We start from the raw sequence: 21,794 nt of genomic DNA, 5'->3' as shown, positions 1-21,794 counted from the left end.
AGCTTTCCATATGAGATGATGGAAGGAATGGAGAACAGTCACGCAGAAAGCAAAGGAAGCCTACCGCTAAGGGAAAACTGCTGCCCTCACAGCTGCAAACCACCAGGTCCTGGCATCCTTTGAAGAGGATTTTCTGGGTCTCCAAAAGGACTGGCTGTGCCCCTGCCGGGCTGTATCTTGTCCCCCTCATTTCTTTGTGTGGCCCTGACTCCAAAACCCCCTGAACTGATGCAATCTCTGTGTGTTTCCTAGTATCCTGTTTAGTATGCTTCCGTTTGCTTGGAGCTAGTCTACTCACTTAAAAAAGCAAACTCTCCATTACTTTATAGTTACATATCCATCAGCTTACCAGACGTGCTTTCTAAAATAAATACCAGTTTCTCTCTGGACAATCTGAATTCTTGAGCCTACCAAAGGAGCAGAGAGAGTTTGAAAACAGTCATGCCATGATAGATCACTCCGAGTCTGTTTCACTTTGTGGAGAAATCTGTTAAGAATAACATATAATTCTTCCTTCCCTTCTTTCTCCTTCCTTCCCTTTCTCTCCTCCCTCCCTCCTTTGACTTTTTTGACACTGAGAGCTCACTATGGTCTAGGGAGCAGAAGCTTCATATACATCCTTAATAATCCCCTTGATAAATCAAGATTGGTAGAAATGAACGCTTACTGGATCTGAAAATAGTTTTCAGAGGGTCAAAACAGGTATGTGTTCTGTAATTCATCTTCTTTTTTCACTTGTACACTAATGTCTCACTATTATTTTGGGTCAAAATGCAATTACAAGTCACGGATGTAACTCTGATTGCTTTGTTGTTAGTAACTGAGAAAAAGAATGGCTTCGAGTTAAATCTTTGTAATATTAAACTGCCAGGGAGGTGTGTGTGCAGTGTGTGGCAGGGGAGGAACGGTTTCCTGGCATTTAAATGGTCTACAGAGCAGCTAACCCCATCACATACATCTTAAAACCAGTTCATCCTGGGGTCAGCACCCCAAAGTTAAGTTGCCCAGGTAAATATTCTACAGTAATTTTTTGTTTGTTTTAACATTAAATACAAAGTGCGTGAAGTATTCAGAATAGAATTGAATGTCATCAAGATAAATTAGGAGTTCAGGAACCGGCAGACCATAAAAAGTATAAGCAGAATATAGACTTTGAGCAGGTAGTTATGGAGTTAATTCGAGAAAGTTAGGGGCAATCAGAGGAAGGGCTGCAGACTTCCACTTACTCAGATCAGATCAAGTAACTCTGTCAAGTTCTAACATCCACCAAGGAGACGGAAGGTTTAAAGCCAGCTCCTTCTGAAGGGCACTTGGTGACCTTGACAGTTAACAGCTGTCCATCTGTCGCTGAGGCCAGTACCACCCTGTGCACATCCGGCTTCCAGACCCTGAGTTATGGTCTAAACCTCTGATCCATAACCAATAGCCCGTCTGAGATGGTCACTGCAGCGTTAAGCCTTAACTTGGGATGGGGTTTCTGGACATGCTACCACCGAATATGGTCACTTGGCATAGCAAATATTTTAAGGTTAAGGAATCTGAGAAATGGCAGGTACTCCGACCTCCCCCACTGCCCCTGAAGCGGGTGATAAGACCCTTACATGAGAGGTGCCCTCCCTATCCCTGGAGGAAAGGAACATCCTGATCTCTGTACATGGAAGAACACCTAGAGAAATCTGAAGGAATGAATGAATGAACAGGCCTTGCTAAGCTCCCCACCGTTTCCTACCTTTAGTCCATACCCTTTTGTCCTATCACATTTTCCCAAGACTTTCCACTCTTCAACAAACCTAGCATTAAAATGCTCAGACTTGGGGCCCCTGGGTGGCTCAGTCAGTTAAGCATCTGACTTCAGTTCAGGTCATGATCTCGCAGTCTGTGGGTTCGAGCCCCATGTCGGGTTCTGTGCTGACAGCTCAGAGCCTGGAGCCTGCTTCTGATTCTGTGTCTCCCAATCTCTCTGCCCCTCCCCTGCTCACACTCTGCCTTTCTAAATTAAATAAACAAACAAAAAAAAATGCTCAAGCTTCAAAGAGTCATTTCCTTATAAGCATTCCTGAATCAGACAAAACTTACATTAAATATATTTTTATGCTTTTCCCTTGTTAATCTGTCCATCTCATTTATAAGACTCCAACTAGAGAATCCAAGAGGGTAGAAGGAAAAAAGGTATTTCTTTTCCTCCTCTACATTCATATGAGATGGAGAAACTGTTCCTTTAATGAGTTCTTCCCGTATTAGGAAGGTTTAAAAAAATGTTTTTTAATGTTTATTTATTTTTGAGAGAGAGTGTGCATGTGAGCAGGGGAGGGGCAGAGACAGAGGGAGACAGAATCCAAAGCAAGCTCCAGGCCCCAAGCAGTCAGCACAGAGCCCGACATGGGGCTTGAACTCATAAACTGTGAGACCATGACCTGAGTTGAAGTCGGCTGCTTAACCAACTGAGCCACCCAGGTGCCCTGGGAAGGTTTAAAATGAAACATCAAGAGGATTATGTAAATAAAATTTTGATATTATCAAAAAAATGTTAGATTTAGGAATAATAAATATATTGCTTAGGATTTAAGAAAATTTGTATTATTAGAAATCTGAGAGAGAAGTTTGTTGATTCTGTCTTAATACGTTTAATTGGTTAAGATGTAAGTTAAAGACCACTGGATATTTAGAGTCACTATCTTATCATTTTAATCTACTAGGTTTTTGAGTTTTGGCAAGTGGAAAAGCATTGACGTATTAGGAATGTAAAAGTTTGTCAAGTTTCAAGCACTGGAAAGTACTTAAAAAGGAAACTGAAAAGATTAAATTTATAAATGCAGTTTTCTAAAATCAGGACAGGCGATTATGGGGGGAACAAGTCTGTGCTACTGAGTCTAAGCTAACATTATTCAGAGATCTCCATAGGGAGATTTTTTTTTTATAATTTTACTAGGTGTATAAATAAAACAACAAGATTTGTAAACTGAAATGAAACTCCAAAAAAGGTAAGTTTTATAAATTGGAGACTTTTAATAGATTACTTTTAATTTATATCTCAAATAATCCCCTTTTTAAGAATAAAGCAACCTTTGGGTATGCAAAACATCAAGTGAAGTGGAGAACCTGCAGTAGTTATAATGTCAAAGTTGAGCACTTTGTAGGAGCTTTTACTGAGTTTTCATCACCATTATTCATGCTTTTAACATTTGCTTTATTTAAAAAAACTTTTTAAATGTCTTTTATTTCTTTTTTTGAGACACAGAGAGAGACAGTGCAAAGAGGGGCAGAGAGAGGGAGACACAGAATCTGAAGCAGGCTCCGGATTCTGAGCTAGCTGTCAGCACAGAGCCTGACGTGGGGCTCAAACCCACGAACCGTGAGATCATGACCTGAGCTGAGGCCTGACGCTTAGCCGACTGAGCCACCCAGGCGCCCCTAAACATTTGCTTTAAAACTTGCCAAGCTTGGGGCGCCTGGATGACTCAGATGTTGTATCTGATTTCGGCTCAGGTCATGATCTTGCGGTTCATGAGTTCAAGCTCCACGTTGGGCTCTGTGCTGACAGCTCAGAACCTGGAAGTCTGCTTAAATTTTGTGTCTCCCTCTCTCTCTCTGCCCCCCCATACTTCTCTCTCTCTCTCTCTCTCTCTCTCAGAAACAATAAATGAATAAACTTTAAAAATAAATGGAATAAAATTACTTTAAAAAACCCAGCTTGCCAGGCTCAAATTATTTTGCCATTCTCTAATGGACATTCTCCTCTGGCCACTTACAATAGCATTTTTGTTTCCTGTTCTTTAAAATAAAATTTTAAAAATGTTTGTTTATTTGTTTTAAGACAGAGAAAGCAGGTATGAGAGCAGCAGAGGGGCAGAGAGAGAGAGGGAGAGAGAGAATCCCAGCGAGGCCCTGTGCTGACAGCCCCAATTGAGGGGCTTGATCTCATGAACCATGAGGTCATTACCTGAGCTGAAATCGAGAATCAGACACCTAACTGACCAAGCCACTCATGTGCACCTTTAAAGTCTTTTTTTTTTTTTAAATGAGAAATGTTGGCTCCTCTTAGGGGTGTCTCTGGTAGGCAGAGGCGAAGTGCTGTTCTCTTCAGGGACAATTGCTCGTCCTGCTCCTCCGCTCTTCTGAAAGAGCGTGTTTCTGCTCCAGCTCAGGGGCAGAGGCTGTGGCCTCACTCAGCACCAGAGCCGAGCTGCCCTCCAGGTATATGTCACAGGAATGACCTCAAACTCACTGTAATGCCTTGATTTACCTAAAGGTTCTTTGAGAGAAGTATCTATGAAGGGTTGTTGGAGCTATAATCCCAGTCCACTCATTTTCACTGAGATTAACAATGGATGAACAAGACGGCCAGCAAAATACATAGAGAATACTTTGTTTTACATTCCTCTGATCAGAATTGTTTTAAATAGTAATAATGGTAATGATAACTGTTTACATTTATTAAGGACTTAAAATGTGCTTAAGTGTGACTTCTCAATCTTCCTGACGACCTGAAGTGGTACGAGCGTTTCCGTCTTACAGATGAGGAAACAGACACAGACAGGCTAAAGAACTTGCCCAAGACGTAAAGTGGCAGCTCTGACAGAATCCAGGCTTTTTAGTCTGACATCATGCTCTTGACTTTTACTGAAGGCCATTGTTATATTTACTATGAAGGTACTGTTGAAGAAGTTACAGTTTAAGTACCAACTTTACTTTTTGCTTTATCTTTTTTTTCCCTATCCAATTTGCCTTTAAAATAAATTATATTATGGTATCTTTTGTACCTCTGTGTGTAAACAAATTATATTTAGAACACAGAGGAACAGTTATAGATTTAAAAAAGAATAGACAAAAAGGAGTACACATATTGTGATGGGCACTGAATAATGTATAGAATTGTGGTTGAATCGTTACACTGTACCTAAACCTAATATGATACTATTGATTATACTTCAATTAAAAAATACAAAAGAATAAAACAAACATGAAAACATGCTAATTTACAGCCCAATGAAATGATGGGTTAGAACTCAAAAAGAGGACATTTTACATAGGATCATACAAATCAACATTATCCAAAAGAAATATAATATGAACTACATATGTAAATCATACTTTTCTGGGAGTTACATAAGAAAGAGGTAAAAATTATTTTATTTAACCCCCAAATATTCAGAATATTATTTCAATATGTAATAGGTATTACAGCATTTTTAGTAAGCTATTTCACATTCTGTTTTTTCATACTAAGACTTTGAGATCCTGCATGCACTTTCCCCTCCAACACATTTCAGTGTAGACTAGCTACATTTTCTAGTGCTCAATGGCCACATCTGACTAGAGGCTACCATACTGGACAGCACAGATAGTGATGGATGGACGTTAGACACCACAGGGTTTGAAATCATCTAATTATTTTTGGTGGGACACGAAGGTCCAAGAAATTCAGAGCTTTGCAAAGTGAGGATGAATGAACACTTGGATTCTAGCACTGTGATTTTCCACAGTTCATACTTTTAAGGCGAATGCAAATTCGCTTCGTGAATTCCCTTCCCTGCTGATTACCCACACACTACCATCTAGCCTAGTTCTAAGATACACATGACTGCTCACAGGGCTTCCCATTCAGCAACTCAACTGAAAGCTTCTCCCACAGAGCTCCAAAGCAGGCACTCCGCTGCCATCAGTGGCTACTTACGCTAGAATTAGGAGATTATTTTATTTTACTCTGGTGTGAAGAAGCTCTGACAACTACATGCTTCCTGCTTCTGTTATCTGCTCTGCTGCCTCCCTAAAGCTGTGTTCACTGAGGACATAAGGGAAAAGGATAGAACCAAGCCATATTTCTGGTAGGGCTTATTCATTATTATAACTATTCATTACTCATTATTATAATTATACCTTATCTATTTGTTTCATGTTGCTCATGTATTTGAGTCATAATGTCTCCACAAGCAATACAATACATTCTTAACTCTTGAAGAAGGAAAAAACTAAGATCAAGGGCGAACTTAGCACAAGGTCTTGCCTGTTTAGAGTCTGACAGCCTCAGGCTATAACTGATTGAATGACCTCATCAGATTTTTACAGCCTAATAATGAAAAGCCTAAGAGATAAGGTTACTAACTCAATCCACGAATCATTCCCTCATTTTTCTGCGAATGCTGCATGGAGGTGATGAGTTTATTCCCAGTCCTCCACAGCTGGAAAGGGACCCCGCAGCTCCTGGGGCTTATCAGCCACCTACCTGCAGGGGCCCTGTGAACCAACTCAATTGCATTAAGCTCCTACGGGGCAGTAACTCTGCTTCTTGCCATATGTTTTAAAAGGTTCTGGGCCCATCATCAATCTCTACAGGAGAACACAGATTGTCATTAGATTTGATTAGCGTTAACCAATTACTGTGACAGCTCAAAAAGTCATTTTTTGCGACACAGAAAAAGTCCCTCTTCTTCCCTTGTTCTTCCAGGATTTCAATTCTATGAATTCCTGTCAGTCCTGTCCAAACTTTACTATAATTACAGATAATTATACACTTATGATGCCAATTGAAAGCGATTTTGTAGCATTGGTATGTGTGTAAATACTTGTGACCACTGAAGCAGAAAGACTCCTGAGTTCATATTTTAAAAACACAGAGCTGGCTGGCTGCTGGTTCAAAAGCCAGCATTAGCAGTAGTGCGGGCGCACCCCTGGCTCCCTGTGGTTCGCCCAGAGCAAGGTGAGCGCTCACCTACAGAATCACCTTGCTTTTCGCCTGGACCCTGGGCAAGGGGGTGACCCCTCTGGCCACTATGATGAAACTGAGTCAAGCCTTCTCCCCACTGCTGGATGCCTCGCTTACATCCCTGTTAGGGGGTAGCCTCGAGGTGACAGCTAGTGACTGTCTCAGAAGTCCAAGGACCAGAAGTGTTATTAGAGAAGTGTCCCAGCTTGTCCTCCAGTGGCGTACCTGAGCACCTCTCTCTCTCTCTCTGAAACAATTTCATTATTTGTTGTTTTTTGGTTTTTTTTCTGAGTACATTTGATAGTTTTCTAGTCTTAATTTTAAGGCACAGAGTAGACTGTTTCAGGTTTCTCACTCCGAAACCGCACAGTTAAACTGCTTTTGCGTTGTATCATCGACTTATTTTTCTCGAGACCAGTGTCCTCAGTGCAAACAGAGCTTTCTGTTCTTTCTCCAGTGTACAACATAAAAAACAAAACAAACAAAACCAAACAACAACAGACTAACATAATTAACTTAGGAATTATCTCTTCTCATCCCTCACCCTATTGTCCTATAATCCCAGGCAGAAGGTACAATTTCTCACCAGGCTGTATGCCAGAAAAAAGAAAAAAAAGAAGAAGAAACAGCAGATGACAACAAATAAAATGGGTAAGTGGTCCCCAAATGATTTTACGATTTTTTATTGTTACATTCTCTTTCTTCCTTAGTCTACACTAATGAGATGGTTCCCAAATTTCATAAAGAAATTTATACATCATTAGGTGCATAAAGACGTTATATTGGAAAGACATCTTGACAGGAAGCGCAAGCCCTGTTGCATAATTGTGGCCAGATCAATTAAGTGCTATGGAGGTGAAGTTCTTAATAAAGTATGGTATTATTTAATATCCGTCCTCCCCATCTTATTATAAGGATCAAATAAAGTGACAAGTGTAAAACTGCTTTGTAACTTGCAAATAATAATTAAAGACAATTGTTATCTTTATTATTAACTTTAAGTACCTACGTGCCAGGAACCATTTTAAATACTTTGTATGAAAACCCATTTAATCCTTCCACTGCTGTCATTAGGAAGCTACTGTTATCTACCCTACTTCACACGAGGAAGTGGAGGCAAATGGGTTAAATAACTTGTCCAAGATTTTAAAGGTGACAGCTGGGAGAGCTCTGATCCAAACCCAGACAGTCAAGCTCCATGCTTTTTTGTCTCTGATATAAATCTGAACTTAAAATTATGTGACCTCAGAATAAAAGTGGGAAACGTGACAGGATGTGGTATAAAGCTCACTTCTCTACAGGGAAGTCTTTATTGAACAATAAGCAGAGTTGGCAGGGCCCGAAAAAATCAGTTAAGCAGCCAAGTTCAGCAAGAGACGAGGGTCCTTCTTACACACGTGTGGACAGAACAGTCTTGAAAGCCAACAAGGTTCTTAAAAGTAAAATTACCCTTTTGCAGACTTTACAAAAAGAGGGCTAGTACTGTGGGGAGCAAAAAACCTGCAGTGTGCCCAGCTGACATATCACAGAGATACACCGTTGCTGTAGTCAGATAAACATTTACTGAAGCTGCACACGTGACTGTAATTCTTCACTTACGCCCGCAGACAGTCCCAAGGCCAGCGCAGGCTAGAACTGGGACAAGACAAATATGAGCTGGTGGTGCAACTTCTCTTTCAACTCACTTCTAGGTGCGCCACCTCCGCCCCCAGATGCTGACTGACCAGTGATTCTGGGGCACGAAGGGAGGGGCCAGAAAGAGTGGATCACCCGCCCGTACCTGCCACCTGGAGAAAACCTATTGGCTTCTTTTTCTTTTTCTTTCCATTTCTTGCCCTTGTTGGAATTCCTTCGCAAAGGTGCCCTATAACGACAGCACAAAGTCAGAAAGGGGACGCTGACATTTTTCTCTTCTAATCCTTCTTTCACAGAGGGTTTGGGTCATGAAAGGCTTACCCCAGATCCACAAACTTGCGCTTAATTTTTCCTCCTTGCACCACCAGTGAACTGGACGCCCTTAGTGATTTGAGATCTTTGGCACCATCTAGGATATACACACATGTGAAAAAGACCAATTATTATTCTTTTTTAAGGCTATGAGTCAAAAGTCAGTGCATCTCTGAATCTCAAGAGTTTACCCCAATTCCAAAGCATAAAAGAGAATAATGTATGCCTTTTTTTTTTTTTTTTTTTTTAAGCCAGAGGAAACACAGCTATGTTGAGGAACATTCAGTTAAGCCAGGAGAGGTCCTGTTGGACAGAGGCCCAACACTCATCACAAAGAGTTTTGGCTTCAAATATATTGGAATGAACAAAGCAAGCAAGAATAAGCACTACCAAATAATTCTGCATTTTAAAAGTTTATTTATTTTGAGAGAGAGAGAAAGGGAGAGAGAATCCCAAGCAGGCCCCATGTTGTAAGCACAAAACCCAATGTGTGTCATGAGCTTGAACTCGTGAACCTCAGGATCATGACCTGAGCTGAAATCAAGCTGGATGCTTAAGCAACTGAGCCACCCAGGGACCCATAATTCTTTACATTCAAAGCAGGGACTGACATGACTTTCCTTTTGTTCCTTCTCTGGCTCCAACACTGTTTCAAATGTCCAGGCTCTGGGGGCGCCTGGGTGGCTCAGTCAGTTAAGTGTCTGACTCTTGATTTTGGCTCAGGTCATGATCTCACAGTTCGTGAGACAGAGACTCACGCTGGGCTCCATGCTGACAGTGCAGAGCCTGCTTGGGATTCTCTCTCTCCCTCTGTCTCTGTCTCCATCCTTCGCCACCTTACACACACGAGTGCACGAGCCCCCACCCTACTCTCAAAATAAATAAATAAGCCTTAAAAAGAAAAAATGTCCAGGCTCTGTCCTTCATGCTTTTCCTGCCTTTGGGTTTTGGTGCCTTCTGACAGGAACCCAGCCCACGTCCCCAATATCTCCCAAGTCCAGTACAGAAACTCAGGTCTGAGAGTCTGGGAGATTCAGGGACAAAGTGAGAGTCAGAGCTTTTCCTTCTCGTCTCTCTCTTGCTAAGGGCCTGTGGCCAGTTCTGGAACTGAGGAGGGCAGAAAGAACATTGGGGAGACTTCTTAAGCTGGGGTTCGGCTATAAAACATATCTTTGAAAGACTTCTCTTAGAAGCTGGGTTGGAGTACAACTTGGCTGGCCTCCTGTGATGTAAAAGATGCCAAAATTTCCTCAGTGTTTGGAGCTGAACAATCTTTGCTTCTTCGAGTTATTGCTGGCTCTCAAGGGCAGCAGCTGCTGGGGGATGGGAATACTCAAAATGATGCCAAAAACCAATCAGAGGAGACAGCGTTCAATGTCAAATGTAGGAGCTAGATTCCACGGGTGGCACTTATTCCTTCTTGAACATGGTAGAAAATTTGTAAGGCTCTACCTGGGACTATTTAACAAAGGATGTGGTTCAGCGTTAAGTTTCAGTACACCTACTCATCTGAGATGATTAACAAGGGGTGTTTTAAATTTGATGCATATTGGTGTGTGAAACTACTCTTTCCTAATTGTCTGTTGGTTTCTGTCTCTTTGTAAAATTAAAAATACTCCAGCAATTTTCTGGCATGGAGTGTAGAGAGAATAGCGCTCCTTCAGAAGGGTTTAATTAACCTTGCTAATTGATATTGCTTATAATTGTATTTCAGGAGGAATTTCTAAACACACACACACACAAAACATGAAGTGCACACACAGTTCTTATTTAGGAGTCTATGTTCAAAGCTCTAAAGAAGCACAGGAGGCGCCTAGATGGCTCAGTCAGTTAAGCGTCTGGTTTCAGCTCAGGTCATGATCTCATGGTTTGTGGGTTCGAGCCCGGCATTGGGCTCTGTGCTGACAGGTAGCTCAGAGCCTGGAGCCTGCTTCAGATTATGTACCTCCCTCTCTCTCTGACCTTCCTCTGCTCGCACTGTCTCTCTCTGTCTCTCAAAAATAAATAAAAAGCATTAAAAAAATGTTTTAAGAAGCACAGGATGCTTGCAAACTTTCTTTAAGATTTTTAGCAACAAGCTCTTCATATTTTTAGTTAATGATCCTTGGATTACAATAATTCCTTGGAATGCACTTAATGAAAGAGAAGAATCAGAGATGTGTCCATATCAAAATCCCCTCTAGTCTCAAATATTTATTATGAATATTTGCATCATTACCCTGGGTGAGGGAATCAAATAGCCACAGATGTGAGATACACACATAAAGGAAATCCATGGTCATGGCACAAATGCCTTCTGATGTGATTTTGCTAATGGAGATAACATTTTAAAAAAAGGAGGATTTCGATTTTCTTGACGGAAGCCAAAGGAAAAAAAAGTGCCAGATTCCTTCAGATCAATCCGAAGGCAACTCTTAATGGCTAGAACTGTGCAATGTTGAAAAGAAGGCTGCCTAATTATTTTCTGAATTAGAGATAGCGGGGAGATGTTTTAACGAGCGGTGAGAGGACCAGATGAGACAACGCCCATGGAAACCCTCTGTAACCTATTAGTGTCGCAGTTGTTTGGGCATCTTGGGACTAAAAGCCTGATTCTGCCCATTACGGGGCCTGCTGCTAGGCAACCTCACATCATTATCTCACACATTTGCCAAACTGTGTTCCAAGGAACACTTAAATGAAGGCTTTCACCAGGCTGAAGAGGCAAGATTAAGTAATAATGCATTTCCCTATTTTAAATCAATCAAATACATCTTTAATGCATATTAGGACTTTCATTCTACATAAAAATCAACCCTGGGTTGGTAGGATTGCAGGGAAAAAAAAAAACCTTGTTTTTGACCATTTATTTAGCCTTATGTAAAATTTCCATTAGGCTTTTTGAAATCTTTCCAATGCTACCTTTAAGAGCAATCAGAATGTCTGAGCCCGCAGGTTGGGTGTGGCCACTTTAAGCTTCGGCAACCTGGTCTTCATTTTTAAAGACAGTAAATGATCTCCTGGTGGCTACATGCTAAGTGAGGCCTTTCTAGTCTTATGCTGCATTCTAAAGATTTTTGACTACCTCCTCCCTTCCTCTGGGGACTCCCAAATCTGCTCCCCAGCCTAGCTTCTCTCCTGAGCTCTCAACCTTCTTTAAAAAAAAAAAAAAGAATTAATTGTCTTCCCCTCATAATATTTCTGACTCCTTATTTTCCATTGGTGACGGGACCATATTCTGAGGCTAGAAACCCTCTGATCAGCTTAGCCCTTCTCGCCTCCTTCCCCTGTGTCTGCACAGCTCTCACTCCAGGGCTTCTTGCCTGGGCTCTCTCTCCTGCCTCTGCTGCTCCTCTGTAGGGGTTATCCCTCCCAGGGTCTCCTGACTCATCTTCCCCACACCTGATGTCTTTTTCTTTTTATCCCTCTGTTCAAACGTCTGTGGTTGCCTAGTAATATGGCAAGGTATCTAAGGCATTTAAATTCTAGAGCTAATGACTTATCCTTCCTGTTCAGTTTTGCTGCAATCATCTATACTGCATAAACAAACTGCTTCGGGCCGGCCAGGGGCAGTCCCATTTCTGTCAAGCCGTCTCCTGCGAGCCGGTCTCTGCTAATGCCGCTTCCCTGCCTTCTCTGCCTGCCTTGCTCATTCTCCCCCTCACCCCACCCACATCCTTCAATGGGCACTCTAATTGTACGCTGTCAAGTCTTATTTACCAATCTCAGCTAGATGTAACCTTGCCCCTCTTCTGACCAATGATAAAATTTTACTATTTCTACTATAATGCCTAATGTGTTATATCAATAATAAATGAATACTGTAAAAGTTTTGCAAAGTCAGATTCTACTTGCCAGAACATTAATTCAGCCAATATTTTTTAAGTTAATTTATTTTGGAGGGGGGCAGATAGAGAGAGAGAATCCCAAGCAGGCTCTACCCGGTCAGTTGGAGCCCCACGAACCATGAGATCATGACCTAAGCAGAAAGCAAGAGTTGGACACCAAACCTACTGAGCCACCCAGCGCCCCAACTCAGCAAACATTTTTAAAGGCATGTTCTTGTATCAGGCAATGTGCTAACAGCCCTATATAAACTTCGAGTAATAATCTCTAGAAGTCACAAGTAGAAAACTGATAGTAAACTCTTTTTCACTTTATCTGAACCAAAGCCCATTGCTATGGAAGTTCAGAGACCAAAATGTTATTGTCAGGCTATTCAGAGAATGAGCATGAGGAAAATGTTTTTGTGCCTTCTTCTGTTAAATAACTTGTTTTACAAATCTCTGGAGATAATTTTATACTTCCTCTTGCTTTAGCTGACGTGGGGTTAGATGTTTATCATTTATATAGTTATATGGGACTCTTTATACCTTATTTTCCACTGAGGTCCCTTAAATACAACAACAAAATGATGATTTGTGAATGTGGTGTTGACACAATTTAGGAAAAAACCCAACTTCCATTAGTTGTTCAATAATACTAGCATGTTTTTGGTCTTGAGACTGTTGTGAAATATAGCTGTAGCTTAATAATTACCTTGCAGTAATTACCTAGTAATAATTACTAGACCAAAAATAATGGCACATCACTTTTAAAAAAATCTAGCTATATGGCAACCAGAGACTAAGTTTATCCAGCAATGATGAATAGAAGGACATAAATGCCTAGACCAGGGGTCAGTATGATTTTTCTGTAAAGGGCCAGATGGCAAGTATTTTAGATTTTGGGCTATACAGTCTCTGTTACAAATGCTCAGCTCCACTAACTGGAGTATCAGAGTAGACAGAATATAGCTAAGTGAGTATGCCTGGGTTCCAATGAGACTTTATTTATAAAAACAGACCAGATTTGGTCTGATAACCTGCACTGATCACCTGGAGAGGTATACCTGTTAATTTATTCAAGAAACTTATGAAGCATCAATTATATGCCACACTCTTTGCTGTGGGCTGAGACCACAAAGATGAAAAAGCTGAATGAGAAAACTGCCTCATCCTTGACAACTAGCTCACGTACCGCACACAAAGTGATAGATGCAGAAGTTAACTGTGAAAATTTCTGTGGCATCAGAGAGAAGTGAGTAACTCACCGCGCCTGGAAATGGGGAGAGTATACTAAGTAAGAGTCCATTAAAGGAGGTGAGATTTAATCTGGGTTTGGAGAAGAACACAATTTCCCAGGAGTAGGGAGTTTGGCAAGAATGTAGACCTGAGGTCTTGCTGAACCTCATTCTAGTTCATTTTCTGATGAGCCAATGAGTTGCAAGAACCTCACATGTGAACACACACACACAGAAACTGGGTTAACCATACCTGACCTCTGTTAAGTCTAGCTCTAAATAGATTAGTCTCATATTGCAAGGGACTTGCAATTTTACAGAATGTTATTCCTCAAATTGGATTTTGAGGACAACGAAGGTAGATTCCCACCCTAATCATCCACACTGACCCAGCCCCTACAGTGTCATAACAGTTTAAAGGTACTGAGCTCCGTTTCCCGGGAAGTGGGGAGGGACACCAAAATGCTTCGGTTGACAGTGGCGCCGCGGTGAGGCAGGCCGTTCATCAGTCAGCCCCGTCTAACGAGCATGTTCCGTACACACATCCAGTTAACTGTACTCTCATTTTATGCTCACTGAGCAACTTTCTGATTTATGAACCTCCCAACCAGGGGAGAGAGAACAGAACGTATGAATAATGTTGGTTATTATGTCAGCTGAACCTCCCAAAGTAAATCAGAAAATTAGTTTTCTGGTCTAGAAACCAGTGTTTTCTAAGCTAGAACAGCAAGAATCAGTCACTCTGAATTTGATTAAACATGAATGTTTCATTAAGTTTCTGGACATAGAAACCTGAGAACTAGACCCTTGACTTTCAAGGTACCAACTGGTAATAGGCTGAGAGTCAGGTGACTGACGGTCTCTTTGACATCTTTTCAGGTATAACAGAGCCTGAGAGTGGAAGGCAGGAAAGAACAGGGCCTCCAGTTACTGAGGGTGGTGAGTGTGGGGTGTCAGAGACAGCATATGTCACAACATAAACCAACAATAAGATCTGTATCTATGTATCTATATCTATATCTGTATCTGTATCTATATCTCTAGTCTGCAAACTCCTTGAGGGAAAAGATGGAATCTTGTTAATTATTGTATATGCAGCCTTTAGCACAATGCCTGACACAGAGTAGCTGCTCAATAGCTATTTGTTTAACATTACATAAACAAACAGATTAATGTCAATGAACACTGAAGGCTGGAGATTTTTATCAGGGGAAAAAAAAGAATGTGAGGCACCGCTTTTATCTGCTCACAGTATCTAACAGTGGTTATTGTACTAGTAACTTACTATAAAGTTATTACTTTATCAAAGTTCAATGAGCTGCTTCTTCCCGTTACTCCGAAGCACCATCAGCCCAGGAAGGCTGAAAGGGAAAAGCCCAAGTACTTGGCCTCTGGAGAAGAAGCTCCCTGCCTCCCATCTTGTTTCCTGTTGAGTACAGCTGAGAGTTAATCCCAAGGAAGAGAGAACAGCAGACAAGGGATTCGGGAAAGGACGGAATCCTCACACTGTAATCCTGCATTCCTGCTCGTGGACTGTGGAGCACAATCTAAATCCATGTTCTACTCCTCCCATCTGAAAGGACATCTGCTGACTTCAAAGAATCATAATAAGTTAGAAGTAAAAGAGAAATAATCTAAACAATATTTAGCCATTTAAAAAATTTGGGGGTCATATTTCATGTGTGAGTGATCCACACTCCCTGACTATCATGTAATTTCTTGCAGACGGCTCCTTATGTGTGATAAACAGTAGACCACAAAGTATTAACCTATTGCTCCAAAATCTGTGTCTGGTTTTGTATCTTCTTATGGACCAATTAAGGCCTATGTATATTTTTCTAAAGAGATGATATTGCCACAAGTGTGTATCTATAGAAGCGCCATTATAATCCACAGTTTAGGTTAATTAACGAAAGTTTTTGAAGTCTTCAGTTCTTTAGAAAGTAGGCCAAAATCCCCATGCAAGTCCTCCACCAACTTGAGAACTGCCTTTGATGATGAATTAGCAGGATTGACATATTTTCTTTTGCCTCTACTGGTATTTTTTTTTTTTTTTTTTTTTACTTTCTAAGTACTCAATATTTACCCCAAAACTTCTAGACAAGCTGTGCTTAGGACTAGCCTGTGGAAGATAATTCTAGCAATCAATAGGTTCAGGAAAGGAAACCAAGGGGAAAATAGCATGAATAAAGCTCTGGTGCTTTCCAAGAGTTATAACAGATCAAGGCTCCCAAATCAAATGTATTTCTCAGTTCACAATGTATTTTTAGACAGATTACAATTTTTGATTTGGTAGAGACAGATGGGTGTGCACTTTTCAGAAACGCGGGGACGTGCAGTCACACCTGCCATGTATCCCACACCACTGCTGACACTGGTCGGCGGAATTCTTGAAAAGTTTTGGCAATCTGATGGGTATTTAAATGACCACTTCTCTGATCACCTTTCTCTATTAGCAATGTGAATTTTCTCTTCAGCAAACTGTTTATTTCCTTTGCCTGTTTTTGACTTTTTAAAAACTCTTTGAAGGTACCTGCGTATTAAAGTTTCTCAATTAACTTTGCATATGGGTTTTTTTTTGTTATTCATATCGAATACCATAACCGAGAATATTTATAAGATAGTTGTAGAGTATAAAGAAAAACCAATAAAAAATACGCATTTCATTTATCCCTGCCCCCTACCCTCCCCACAGTTTATACTTATGAAGTATGTCCTTCAGTCCCTGGACATTCCCTGCCAAGTAACTGACTTTGTCATTCCCACTTATAACCTCAACATTTTGTTTGTATCTCTAAGTAATTCACTTATTTTTTTAGAATTATATAAATAAAATCTTAGGTATTCTGTAATTTGGTTTATCCTCTCAATGTCTTGTACCAGAGATTCACCCCTGCTATTATGTCTCAGCGTGGTTTATTCAAATTTTCCTTGGGGCACAGATTCATCATGTGAATATACTACAATTCATTTAACTTTTCTTACTAGTGATCATTCCAGTACTTGCCAGTTTTCAGGTATTCTCACGTTTTGTCATCACACAGTGGAACTGCTCTGAATGCTCTCATATGCGATTCTTAGTAGGCAAGTGTAGGATATATAAACGCTGGCGGGATCATAGGGCGGGCCTATTTTCAACTTTACTAGGGAAATGCCAACTGGTTTCCAGAGAGCTTGCCTCAATTTACATCCCACCAGCACCATTTAGTCTCTGAGTGCTTTACAATTTTCCAGTATTTGGTAATATCAGACTTTAATATTTATGGCAATCTGGTAGGTATAAAGTGGTATCTTATTTGGTTTATCTCAAACCCTCCTGATTACTAATACCACTGAACAACTTTCATACATATTTTGGGCTTTTGGTTTTCATTTTCTATGAAGTGCCTGTTCAGGACATTATATATTTTCTCCTGTGTTGTTTGTCTTTCTTAGGGATTTATACAAGCTCTTTATATAATCCGGATACTAATTCTACATTAGTTACACAGGCAGTAAATATCTTTTCCAGTTTGGGGGGGTTCTTTGTTGTGTAAGTTCCTAATTTTACTGTCATCTGGTTATTAATCTTTTCTCTCTTTTTTTCCCCCCTTTATGTCTTCTTTAAGAAATCTTTCCCTACCCTGAAGTCACAAAAATATTCCATACAGCTTTATAGAAAGTTTTATAGTTGGGGCACCTGCATGGTTCAGTTGCCATGAGTCCGAAACTTGATCTCAGCTCAGGTCATGACCTCATGGTTCGTGGGCTCCAGTGCTGGCAGTGCAGACCCTCTTTGGGATTCTTTATCTCCCTCTCTCTGTGCCCCTCCCTGCGCGCGCTCTCTCTCTCAAAAATAAACATTACAAAAAATCTCTTTAAGAGTTTTATAGTTGGCATTTTCCACTTATTTTCCACCTTAAACCCACCTTGAATGGATTTGTTTTGCAAGGCGTGAGACGCGGGGAGGGAAGGGTCTGATACAATTTTTAAAAATATGGGTAACAGTTGTCCCAGAACACCTTGCTAAAAACTCTATTCTTTCTCCACGGATCCACCCTTTGTTGCAGCTGTCATAAAATGAGTTCACCTCTACATTAAATGTGTGTGTGTATGTAACACGCTTCTATGGTCTTTATTCTATTCTTCAATCTGTTTATAAACCTCTGTACAAATAATATGCAGAATTAATTCTGTGGCTTTTTAATAATTGCAGGTATCAGGTAAGCCAGGATCTTCCACTTCGTTCTTCTTCAAGAGTCTCAGGCACTCTGGCCTTTTTTCCTTTCTTATAAACTTAGGATCGGCTTATCAAGTTACACAAAACATTGTATCAAATCTTTAGATCAGTATAGACAGAAATGACATATCTTTCTGCCACTTGGTTTCAAAAGGTAAAAAGTTTTTACGGTGAACAAATGTATATCCACCACTTATATCCTCCAATTTCCATTTACTCCGTATAGCCTCTAGCCATCCGTCAGTCCATTCATCCGTCAATATTCACGTGTACTTCCAAGTAAGTTGCAGACACTTCAACCTTATACACATCAAGGTACTGTGTTTATATACTTGTTTTATATCCGGCCATGTAATCTTCTAGATGAATATTCATGTAGCCTTTACGGAAAGATACTTTTGCTTTTTCTGTTTCAATTTTATACTGATGTGATGTTCTTATCTTCCTGCAATTAGCAAATTCTCAAAAACAGACATGAAAATCGTGATGATCCTTGGCATTCATGTCTTATTCCTAATTTTTGTGCAAATGATTTAAGATTCACTATTTAGTGGTTGATCACTGGTAAGTAACCAACCATATTTAGAAAATTTTTTCTAATTCCATTTTTACTTTAACAATTTTTTACTGAAAATGTCTGATGAATTACATCAAATTTTCTCAACTGCAATTAATATTATAACACTTTACCTTTCCTTTGTTGATAAGATGATTTACATTGTTAGATTTCCTAATGTTTAAATATTCTTACACTACCTGATTATGGAATATAAATAATTTGTACTCCTGCATTCAGTTGATCAGCATATTTAAACGGAATCTACATGCTTATGATTTCCTTTTCCCACACAGTCTTTACCAGTTTTTAGGACTCTAGCTGTTTAAATAAATGAGAAACACCCTACCTGGAATAACTAGCATAAAATAGAGCCTATCTTTTTTTTTTATAGGTTAAGCAGAATTCAGTTATAAAACCACCTGGGTCTGGTGACTTTCTAAATGAAAACTTTTGTAAAAACACATTTCATATTTCTGTGACTATTAGTTTATCCACGTTTTCTTCTTAGACTAACTGGAGTATACCAGTTTTGTAGGTAACTCCATGTCCTCTAGATTTTTCTTTAAAAAATGTTTAATGTTTTTTTATTTTTGAGAGAGGTGGGGGTGGGGCAGAGAGCAAGGGAGAGGCTGAACCTAAACAGCTTCAGGCTCTCACCCGTCAGCACAGAGCCCGATGCGGGGCCAGAACCACGAGCCATGAGATCACCACCTGAGCTAAAGTTGGACGCCTAACTAACTGAACCACTCAGGCGCCCCTCTCTAGATTTTTAAATGTACTGAGTTTGCATAGTATCTTTTAAAAATATTTTTTTTAAATCTCTGTATCTCCTTTCTTTTTTCTAGTGCTATTTTGTTTGGTTGTCTATATGCTTTTTTTAATGTGTCCTTCCAAAGGGCTATTCACTTTTAGCGGGAATAATTTACACTTTTACTATATTTTTGTGGGGAGAGGGGGGTTAAGAATAGGCTTTTCATTTCAATAAAAATTAAATTCTGCTTATATCTTTTACCTTCTCCTTTCTATTTTCTGTTTTTTGGTTGCTCTGTTCCTATTATTTTGAATATTTTATTTATTATCAGTCTTTATTTCTAATAATAAAAGAATTTATTTATTAATTTATACATTTTTCTGAGTACAATATAACTCTGACTTTTGAAAATGTGCTCTGCAGAAACAAAAGCATCAGTATCCAAGAACATATGGATGCTTGTTGTAACTATTTTTACAGTGGTGAGCAGAGAAGTAAATATACAAAAAGAAACCTTCTAGTATACAGCCTAAGTGTCCATCAATATTAAAATGGTTGCCTGAGTTATATTTTAGGCTCACTACAGAAAATCACCTGGTCATTTAAATTTGTTTATGTTGCGCTAGACGGATATCCCAAAAATGCTATTATGCATTAAACAAAACCGCAGAGTCATGTGACTTGCATGATTCATTTTTGTCAACAAAAGCATACAAAACAAAACACAAACATATCAAAAAGCACTTTTGTTTTTGTATCTACACACACACATATGTATACATAGTATATATTTCTGTGTACTTCTGATGTGAAAGATAATATAACCAAATTTACTTGGCTACTGTGAAGACACACATCAGACATGGTATGAAAAAAATGAACCTATTCTTTATACATCTCTGCCTCATTTAACTTGTTTAATGAGAATTCATTACTTCTATAAATTAAAACGACAAAAGTCTATTGATGTGACTATGAAATTTTGGTGTTAATTCTAGGAGCTTATTTTAAAATTTAATTGATTAATCTCCCTCCATGATGGCTTTCCTGTCACAATTTTTGCAACATAAATCACCATTGTAAATAGTTCTTCTAAATAAATACCAATTAATGGCTTAAAACCTATATTGCTTTCATCTTCACATATATATATGGACATATGTATATGTGTATATATATGTATACGTATATTATATATGTATATATTTTTTTCCAGTGTATGTTAATGTTTATTGAAACTCCAGGCTGCTATTCTACAAAATCTCTAGTGGGCCTCCTGAAGAATTTCCTTCAGTAGTAGACTTGTGGAGAGCTGAAGAAATAAAAGTGGTAACTGGGCAGGAAGAATAAATGAATAAACAAACAGGAGAGCCATGTGCTCTTATCCCACAGCAGCAAGACTAATTATTAGCTGTCAGAAGACAAAGGACGTGTGATTATGAGTAAAAAAAGCCATTCTTACATGGCACAAATTAAGGTGTTAAGTCAGACAAAACAAAAGCAAAAACAAAAAATATCAACAGTACCTTTTTCTTGTGACATTTTCTTGATGGCGGCTTGATGGTGGCAAGGAGATTCTTCCGTATCGTGGTCGGATTTTGAAGGAGAGGAGAGGGAAGTGTCTCCCCACGTGGAGGAGGGGGGCTCCTTCTCTGGGTGCAGCAGTCCTTGGAATTCAGCTCTGGGGTCAGACGAGAAGGGCACACTGCCGGCCGCTGGGGTGAGGGACGGAGCACCAGAATCTGATTCTGGAGAAGTTCTCAAACCCTTGGGCAGAAGTGATTTGGTAATGTGCGTGTGGTTATAGAAACTGTTTGAAGGCTGTTGGTATAAGAGATTATAAAGGAGGTTATGCCACTGAACATCAGCTCCATGGAATACTTACTTTGAAATCAGACCAAACTGTTTTAGGAAATCCCTTGAAAACCAATGTTTGTTTGTTGGTTTACAGATGAGACTGCATAGTTTACAACAATTCACCACACCACCATTGTGGCTAACACAGACACCTCCGACACACAGCGACGATTACTTGTATATTCGTTATTTCTCACTAGGTAAAACCAACAGCTGTATATAAAAGCACCTTCACAAAATATGACAATACGGGTAATACCCTTGCGTTAGTTCATTGAATGAGTACAGACAGAATTTGAATTACAACAATGTAACAAGTTGAGGAGGAATTTAGGAGGCAAAGCAGTGAACTACTCCAGCTGTTTCCATCTAGGGCACAGAATCTGGTTGCAGAAAACGCATTACCTTCAATAAGCTGTAGGAGCAAGGATACAGCTCAGGACTGCAAGTCTGACATTGGTCGAAGGTGCTCACCTTCCGTTCCAGACTGTCTTCCCCATCCGTGGAGCTGACACTGTCATAGAGTCTTGTCCTGGAGGGCCTCTGGCGTCTGTTCTTCACAGAGAGCTGGGCTCGGGTCTTCAGTGCTTTTGAATCCAGGCGCTCTGTCTCAGGGACTGCCTCATTCAAGTCTAAGAAAAGAGTATCGCAAAATAATCAGTGAGAGGAACCTTTGGACAGGATTGACAAGGAGACCACAGACTCTGATAACAAAAT

At 39.9% G+C, this 21,794-nt stretch overlaps 1 protein-coding gene across 1 annotated transcript in view; it reads right to left on the bottom strand.

The window, feature by feature from the left end:
• PPP1R9A (protein phosphatase 1 regulatory subunit 9A) overlaps window positions 1-21,794 on the bottom strand; it is a 314,086-nt gene that overhangs the window by 10,454 nt on the left and 281,838 nt on the right. The window contains exons 12-15 of the mRNA XM_029918866.1: window positions 21,552-21,709; window positions 20,747-21,041; window positions 8,660-8,747; window positions 8,484-8,567 (exon numbers count right to left, since the gene is read on the bottom strand). Coding sequence (XP_029774726.1) covers window positions 8,484-8,567; window positions 8,660-8,747; window positions 20,747-21,041; window positions 21,552-21,709 — 625 coding nt within the window. The remainder of the gene's footprint in view (window positions 1-8,483; window positions 8,568-8,659; window positions 8,748-20,746; window positions 21,042-21,551; window positions 21,710-21,794) is intronic.

Source organism: Suricata suricatta, chromosome 2 (assembly GCF_006229205.1).
Source record: "Suricata suricatta isolate VVHF042 chromosome 2, meerkat_22Aug2017_6uvM2_HiC, whole genome shotgun sequence".
Lineage (NCBI taxonomy): Eukaryota > Metazoa > Chordata > Mammalia > Carnivora > Herpestidae > Suricata > Suricata suricatta.
The sequence above is the reverse complement of the archived record's forward strand: the minus strand, read 5'-3'. Positions and strand labels throughout refer to the sequence as shown.